Source organism: Lolium perenne, chromosome 1, assembly GCF_019359855.2.
Source record: "Lolium perenne isolate Kyuss_39 chromosome 1, Kyuss_2.0, whole genome shotgun sequence".
Classification (NCBI taxonomy): Eukaryota; Viridiplantae; Streptophyta; class Magnoliopsida; order Poales; family Poaceae; genus Lolium; species Lolium perenne.
This window is the reverse complement of record NC_067244.2, coordinates 13,577,389-13,585,948: the sequence shown is the minus strand read 5'-3', so window position 1 is coordinate 13,585,948 and position 8,560 is coordinate 13,577,389. Positions and strand designations below refer to the sequence as shown.

Here is an 8,560-nt window from a genome sequence, read left to right as displayed (position 1 = left end):
GTCCATCTTCGGTGAGGCTTATCAGGTGATGGCTCGCCCGTCCTAGCAGATGTTGGAGCATTTGACCTCGCTCGCTGGAGTTTCTTCCTGAAGATCGGCTTCAACCTCCCACGGTGCTTCGTTCACGATCGAGAGCATCGACAACTACAAGATGGTTATCTATTTTGGTGTTGTCTCTCATGTTGTAAGCTTTTCATCAGCACCTTGTATCTGTCGTATGTTCATGGCTACCTGTTGGCACTATTCGGCTGCTGAATCGTTGTATTGTGTAGTTTTGCGTTGCGGTGTATGTTGTTGCTACGTGTGGCTTTTTTTAACTGGTCATTGGCTTCGTTAATTTAAAACTAGGCTCGTCTGAAGCCTCTGTTTAAAATTATGTTAGATGGATGCAGATAGATTAGATGAAGTAGTGGTAGTGCGGTGAGTGACACGGCAAAGCTGACAGGACATACTATGCACTATGCACTATGCACTAGTATAATGGTGGGTGTCTGTCATGTCGTGGGTGTGCTGACAAATGTGATTCACGATTTTGTAATCGATCAGGAGTATATACCTAACTGATGATGTGTACATACCTGTGGTTGGTCCCTGTTCCTGTTTATTTTGCTGTCGCACTAGCCAGATCAGGCTCTAGCACATACCTTCTCCCACGCGCGAGCCACCTTCGTCCTCGTCTCCGACTCGCTCGGCTGCCGGAAGCTCGGCCGGCCCTCCAAGCACGAAGAAAGGTGCCAGCAGCTCTTTGGTTCTCCTTATTTTGCTCTTCTTCGTACTGTTTTTTATGCTAGACATTAGCAGCAGTCAACCGCTGATTAGACATCGTGGAAACTAATTTAGCAGTAAGAATTATCCCCTTCGTCACCAATTCCACTCTGGAAAACCAGAGCAAGTAGTGTGGCGCGCGCGGCTTCCGAGTTCCGAGTTCCGACCCTGACGGCGACCAAGTGACGAGCACGAGGAGGAGTCCAGCACGGGATTGTTTATCCCAGCCAACACGCAGGCGCCAACACTATTCCAGCTCACGCCTCTCATCCTGTTCCCAATTCCCGTCTTGCGCCTGTATCTTTCTTTCCTTTCTTTCTTTTCTCCTCGGCGCCGGCGACGCGGAGTCGGAGTCCGTTCCCCGCTGCCTCCTCGAACTCGGGACGGACGGACAGACGGGAATACTTTCCTCGGCGACGCGGCGACGCCACCTCGTCGCGGTTCCAGGTTCTTGGCTGCACTGACCAAATTCGATTCGGTCTTGGCTTCGTCCATCTTAACTGCTCCGTCGGTAGGTAAATACTCGTCGCCGTCTCGGTTTCTTGATTGCGCCCCTTTATTACTGCCAGCGAGCCTCTCTTATTCCCTCGCGCTCTTCTAATCCTCTGCCTGCGACTGGATTCGGAAGGCCGGTCGGAGCAGGCGAGGACGGACGGACGAACGGCGGCTTTTCTGCCCGCGGATTCCCTCCTGCGTAACGCCCGACGCCGCCGGCCGAGCGAACAGTTACGTACGGCGGCGCGCCGCGACAGGGGGGCATCCCTCTCCTCCGCTCCGGCGAGGACGGACGGGCGGGCGGCGGCTTTTCTGCGGCACCAAGATTGGATCTTCCCTTGATTTGCTAGGTGCGCCGAAATCCTCCTTCTGGCGATTCTTGATTTGTTCGCCGCTCCCAAATGCTCGGGATTTTCTTCTAGATTCATATCTCTAATAATCCTCCCACCGTCATGGAGCTTACTATCCTTCAGCTCCCTCCCGGAATTTGGGGAGATATCCCACCTTATTAAGGCTTAATATCAGTGACCTAGTTGATTTGTCGTGTTTCTGCGTCAGTTTCATCCTAGTTCGTTGCTTTGCTGGCTTACTTTTGAGTATTCTCTGTATTCATTCAACTTGAAAAGCCACTGATAAGGTAAGTCTAAAGATTCTCCTAGTAAATTCTTTTTGGATACATTGCCGCGGAAAGTTTTAGCTTTCTTTCTGCTCCATTGGAGTTAGAAAGTGGCATTTTCTATTTATTATTGGCCACCCTTTCCAAGCTCCTTGTCCCGGAATCTGGTGATTCCTGGCGAAATATTTCATCTTTAAGGCTAAATAAATTTCAGTTACCTTAGCTGCGGATTCAGTGTTTCTGATCAATTTGATCCTAGTTCATTTCACTTAGAAAGCGACTGGTTAGAAAAGAAAGGAGACTCTCCTAAATCCGTTGGAACAAACCATCGGCGCGGAAACCTTTTCTTTTTGTCCATTGGACTTACTAATTGCATTTCTCTTTATTATTGGCCACCCTTTCCAAGCTCCTTGTCCCGGAATCCGGTGATTCCTGCGAAATATTTCATCTTTAAGGCTAAATAAATATCAGTTACCTAGCTGATTGATGCGGATTCAGTGTTTCTGATCAATTTGATCCTAGTTCGTTTCACTTAGAAAGCGACTGGTTAGAAAAGAAAGGAGACTCTCCTAAATCCGTTGGAAGAAACCATCGGCGCGGAAACCTTTTCTTTTTGTCCATTGGACTTACTAGTTGCATTTCTTATTATTGGTCATCCTTTCCAAGCTCCTTGTCCTGGAATATGCTGATTCCTGGCGAAATATTTCATCTTTAAGGCTATAATAGCAGTTACCTAGCTGATTGATGCGGATTTTCAGTGTTTCTGATCAATTTGATCCTAGTTCGTTGAACTTAGAAAGCAACTGGATAGAAAAGAAAGGAGATTCTCCTAAATCCACTCTTGGACCTAAGAAACCATCGGCGCGGAAACCTTTCCTTTTTGTCCACCCTTTGCAAGTCATTTTCCCAATAATTCTACCAGATTCCAAACCACGTGATCCCTCCCTATCAGTATTTACTTTCCTGCTTATTCCACTTGTGTGTGAGTATATTATCTCAGGAGAAGCTACCTACAGTTTTCTGATGAATTCTAGTTCTGCTGTGATTGCAGGTTCTGCCCACTGAGTTTGCCTAGACAGTGGAAGATGAGAGCGCTAGTTCGCTCGCTGCGCCACCTTCGCCGTCTCACCCAACACCGTTCAGAGGGAGGACACACATCAATAAACAGAGTGACCAGGCAGCAGAATGCTGTCATCTTGTGTAGTTCGACATCCCGTTCGCTGAGTTCACTCAGCACAACATTACGTCGTAATGATGAAGCTAGCAGATTTATGAGTCCAGGCGTGGAGATACTGAGGAACATGTTCTCCACTATAGCTGCCGATTCAATCAAAGGTATCAGTGTTCTTCCTTTTCTATGTGTGGAGCCTTCTTATTTTTCTGTTGGGAGCATTTGATCGACCTGATTACTTTCCTGAACTGCGGCAGATGTTCCACAAAGTGGTCCAATGGCGGAATATGAGAAGAGAATCGCATCAGGGGAGCTTGTAGATGGCGATAGCTTTCAGGTTGTTGAATTGGTCCTGATTGGGGTTTTTTCTCTTGGATGGCTTCCTTAAACGCTTGTTTAAGATTTTTCTTATGTTTTACCAATTGCTGCAGGTTGACACGATTCAGCAATTACAAAGGCTTTATGAGGATCTTGTAGAGAATGAAGAAGCCTGCCAGTTGGATAGATACCAGTCATCTGAGAAATCTGGAAGGTAAGCGCAGTTTGAAAGCACTGATTTCACATGGTAAGCAAGGGACTGATCCAGTGATCATAACCTTACCGGTTTGTGTTTAACAGGAGTAGATGGCTATGGTCTCGTCTCATGGCTCCGCCTACTAGCCATGCACCTGTAAAGGGGTTGTATCTATATGGAGGGGTCGGTACAGGGAAGACAATGCTTATGGACCTCTTCTATGAACAACTGTAAGTGAAACAATTATAACATTTTGGGACTTCCTTCGTGCTGGTTTGAGTTAAGGATATTACGACTTTCATAATGCACACAAGGACATACTAGAACAAGTCACTAGACAAATTCACGGAGGTCTGTCAGTTCAGAAATATATTTAGTGTTCTTTCCTTAGATTGGTTTACATGAACACATTTGTATCACAATCATATTGCAACAATGCAGTGCTCAGTTATCCCCTTTGCCTTTTTATGTTCTCCACATGTTGTAAGACAGGATGTAAATCCACGCAACATCATCGAATTCCTTTTCTTTCATGAAGTTAGCTGTCCATACTGATGCTACTGTCAATGTTTTAAGTTTTCAAGAGCTTTAGATGCTTCAAATTATGCAGTTTTTAATTTATTATAGTAATACCATGCACTGGATACATGAAGTTACAACTGCATATTTATTGAAATTTCTTGATGTTACTCTTTAATATTTTCTGCCAAAGAGAACATGTGAGATAACTCTTTAATGCATACATTTTGTTTTTGATTCTAATCTACAGCTCACAAATGTGCTCTACTTTGAGCTTAGCTAGTGCATTGTAGGTAACCGTTGGCCTCGGTCATATAATAAAGAAGTTGGGAGAATTGTCCAAATAACTCTTCCAAACATGTAGTTGGTTCATTTTCCGGAAAAAAAACTTGTAGTTGGTTGAAAATCACTCACTGTGAGTTGCAGTTCTTGGGCCCTTGAATAATAAGAGAATTACTAATGTGAATCAGTGGGGCTTGCCCATTATAGAAATGAATCAAATAATTAAATATCAAGCGAAGCATTTTTTGTGTATGCTCATAGAAGGCCGTGTTAAAAAAGGCTGAATTGTTTTGGTTTAGTTCAGGCCAAATTGGTTCTTGTACCGCGCCCATTGTAGTTGAAAGTTAAAGAATGAAAGATGTGTTTATTTTCAAAAAAAAAAAAAATTGGTTCTTGTTCACCAAACCAGAACCTTCTGCTTTTGTGAGTAAAAGTTTTGTCAGAAACTTATGAGAGAAGTTAAGCTAAATAAGCCGACCTGAAATCATTCATGGTGAGTTGCAAATGAGAGAATTTTTAATGGTAATCAGTGAGGCACGACATTATAGAATTAACATAGAAACCTTTATTGGATTATATGCCACAGTTTTGTATTCAGTGTATATGGTTAAGAAAAGCTTCGGTGGAGTATTCTCAACAGTCAAATAGTGTACCTATTGCTTTTCGGTTTTTCTGAGATTTGCCTAAAAGCTGTTGATAAGCTATTGGCTCCATTTACTGTTTGAGTTCCAACTTCCAATAGTTGGGAATCTACAGTGACATGCTAATGATCAGCATAACTCATAAAGAAGATGGCTGAAAATTTAACTCTGATTTCCTTTGTCCTTCAGCTTTGTGGTAGTAATTAGACAATCAGTTGGGACTTGCATAAGATTTTTCACTTCAATAATTCGTTGCTATCCTAACGGTACTACTTCTTGGCAGGCCAGCTAATTGGAGGAAGAAACGTATTCACTTTCATGATTTCATGTTGAATGTACATAGTCGTCTGCAGGTATTTTTTTTATTATAGGATGTGCAGCTTTCTTCTTCAGTCTTGTTATAAGTTGATTTCTCATAAACATACATCTACATGCAGATGCATAAAGGTGTTTCAGATCCCCTTGATATGGTAGCAGCTGAGATTTCAGATGAAGCCATAATATTATGTCTTGACGAGTTTATGGTACGCTTATCCTTATCCTTATTATGATAATATTGTATTTGTGTCATGATGTAGTATTATACCTGCTTTCTAACATATCTTAAACAAACTAAACAGGTAACCGATGTTGCTGATGCTATGTTATTGAACCGGCTGTTCAAACATTTGTTCAGCAAAGGCGTTGTATGTAACCCCTCACCCCTGCATTTCCTTTTCTTAGTGGCACCAAAACGACCTTGTTGTTCGCACAAGAATACCTTATGCTAATTCTTTTGCATGGTTATTTGTGTTCAGATCCTAGTTTCGACTTCTAATCGCCCTCCAGATCAGCTATACGAAGGTGGCTTGCAGCGAAACCTTTTCTTACCATTCATTGCAACCTTGAAAGTACGTACTGTTTTATTTGTCAATTTATCTGCTATCCGAAGTTCAATCTGGTAGCTCATGTTAATTTTGGGGATTGCTGCAGGACAGGTGCATTGCGCACCCCATTGGCTCTGCAGTAGACTATCGTCAGCTGGGTTCGGTATGTTGCCTACTTTTGCAAGCTACTTAGTGTTTTATTATTTCGATTTCCCATTTTGTGACATCTTCACTCTGGTACTTATGAGCAGGCTGAAGAAGGTTTCTACTTTGTTGGAGACCGATGCAGTACGGTTCTTAAAGAGAAATTCCAATCTCTAATTGGAGATGAAGAACCTACTCCTCAAACAGTCGAAGTCGTGATGGGACGGAAATTGCAGGTCCTGGAAGTGACATACTATATTCAGTGGGGTTACTTTTGTTTCATTGAAACACTATGTAATTACTGATCCTTGGTGATGCAGGTTCCACTAGGAGCACATGGATGTGCATATTTCACGTTTGAAGATCTTTGTGACAGGCCTATTGGTGCAGCAGACTATTTTGGGCTATTCAGTAAGTGTATTGGTTCAGTGCAGTTTCTACAGTTAGTGATCATAAAATGCTGCTCCTGATTTGATTTAACTGATACAAAAATATTAATGAACAGAACGGTTTCACACCCTCGCGGTTGACGGTGTCCCTAAGTTTGGGTTTCACAACAGAGCAGCAGCGTATCGGTTTGTCACTTTGGTCGACGTATGTTTTCATCTAACCTCACACTTGTCATCATTTATATTTTAGTTATATTTAGTCATTCCTCCTTTGTTTTACTTTTGAACTAGCTATCTTGATGATTTGAACCGTACAGGGGTAGCTGATATACTCTTTCCTTTGTAGTAATGCATTCTCCTGAATCTAATTTAGATCTGAATATATATATAAAAAGGTTCATTGTAGTGAACTGTTACTTTTTTAATGTTGATGACTGGAATAAATTTCCACTTCATCTGAAACTTAATAGACTGCACTATATTACTGGCACTGGCAGCACAAATAATCTCGACTCTAACGGCACAAATGGTTTCCCAGGTCATGTACGAGAACAAGGCGAGGCTGTTATGCACAGCCGAGGCCAGACCGTTAGAACTGTTCGAGAACATAGTGACGGTTGCCGAAGCACAGAGAAGCTCGCCAAGGTCTTCACGCTCGAGCAAGAGCGATAATCCTGACTTATGTGTGGACAACGAACTCGGATTCGCCAAAGACCGTACGATCAGCAGGTAATGGGAAATGCGATAGTGTGTGTGTTTGCTTTAGCAGGCTCAATGTATCAGCAGCTCCTGTTCTGAATTTTTGACGTGCTGTCAACTTGTCGTTGCAGGCTGACGGAGCTGAATAGCAGAGAGTACTTGGAGGAGTTCGAAGCAAAATTGCGGCAGCAGCCCTTGCAGGTTGTAGATGATGGCGGCGATGTTGTACTAGCATAAGTAGTATCAGGGTTTTATGCAAAGACATGTTATAATCTTTTTTTTTTTTTCACCGCCGGCCTTACGGAGGAGCAGTGAGAAGGGTTTGCACTTCTCGTCAGTGATACATGTAAATTTACAGCATGCCATGTAAGCATCTTTGTGTGTAAAAAAATGGTAAATGTTGGCACATCTGTAGAGAAATTGTGCTCTCTCATAATGAAAATTTTCATTTATGCTCTCTAGACAGTGTATATAGACGTTGTGAACATAAAAGATTGCTAGGCAGTTGGATCCGTTGGTGAAAAGTCATTTCTTAACATGTTCGGTTTGTGCCGGCAAAGAATCCAGGCCGAGGCGGAAGCGTGCTTGGCGGCATCAAAACACAAGGAGCGCCTGCACTTGGCTTAAACCGAGTGATTTTTTAGTTTGATTATCAGACTTTAGTCTCGGCCCTGAAGTCAAGAACTATGATCTGTCGACAATTCTGAAGGAAATCCGTTCCAGCTGCATTAGCTCTTTACAATCTTCTGGATGCATGTACTGGCTGGGAGGGGTCTGCACCTGCTGTTTTGGTAGCCAGGGATATAGCTGTGCCCAATGAGCAAAGGAAACTCCATTGCCACTTGAAAAGAAAAGGAATCTACCGTGTCCATCTCGACTGGAGATTCGGACCGTGCACTTGTGATATACAGGTATTGCTATGCATTCCTTCCTTTATTCCCTTTTCTACACAGAAACAAAAATTGCAAAGGAATATATCACTCGGTTAACTTTTTAGTACAAAGCCTTCAACATATTCCACTGATTTTATGAAATTAAGTTCTAGATATTATTAAAAAATAGTCCAATGACTTTTTAAATTTTAAAAGGATTTAAATGATTTTACGGTTTTTACATACTAAGTTAATTTGTAACATGTCATGTAAGCATTTTGCGTGTAAAATTTCGGCAAATTCTGTCACATCTGTATATGTGAATTGTGCTGCTCGTGCTGAAAGTTTTTATTTTTATTCTGCTTTTCTAAAACTAGAATTGTTCAAACGGTGAGAGCAAATGGAATGCTGAGAGGTTGCTAAAATATCCTTGTAATAACTATACACAATTGACTGTCGGCGCAAGCAAAAGGTAATATACTCCTGGATATACTGTACTACGGAGTAGTAGTACTCTGTTTTGTAGAGTCAAAAGTTGTGACGTGCATCAAGACGTACAGGCGTACAGCTAAGAGCTTGGAGTGTAG

At 42.4% G+C, this 8,560-nt stretch overlaps 1 protein-coding gene across 2 annotated transcripts; it reads left to right on the top strand.

Annotated features, from left to right (window-relative positions):
* Positions 1-594: 594 nt before the first annotated feature.
* On the top strand, positions 595-7,562 carry LOC127320901 (uncharacterized). Of its 2 annotated transcripts, none has more exons than XM_051349979.2 (15): positions 595-731; positions 2,928-3,211; positions 3,305-3,384; positions 3,479-3,579; positions 3,666-3,791; positions 5,287-5,356; positions 5,441-5,527; positions 5,624-5,689; positions 5,801-5,893; positions 5,976-6,032; positions 6,121-6,249; positions 6,334-6,424; positions 6,519-6,607; positions 6,941-7,131; positions 7,233-7,562. In XM_051349979.2, exons 2-15 carry the CDS (start codon positions 2,962-2,964, stop codon positions 7,336-7,338), a joined length of 1,536 nt encoding a protein of 511 aa, XP_051205939.1. In that variant the 5' UTR covers positions 595-731; positions 2,928-2,961; the 3' UTR covers positions 7,339-7,562. The 2 variants fall into 2 exon arrangements, with proteins under 2 accessions (XP_051205939.1, XP_051205938.1); XM_051349978.2 differs by lacking the exon at positions 595-731 and adding an exon at positions 1,486-1,610.
* Positions 7,563-8,560: the final 998 nt, after the last annotated feature.

Coding starts and splice junctions, on each gene's coding strand:
- LOC127320901 (XM_051349979.2), top strand. CDS start 2,962: ATGAGAGCGCTAGTTCGCTCGCTGCGCCACCTTCGCCGTCTCACCCAA. Junction 6,033..6,120: donor ACTATCGTCAGCTGGGTTCG/GTATGTTGCCTA, acceptor ACTTATGAGCAG/GCTGAAGAAGGTTTCTACTT. Junction 6,425..6,518: donor AGACTATTTTGGGCTATTCA/GTAAGTGTATTG, acceptor ATTAATGAACAG/AACGGTTTCACACCCTCGCG.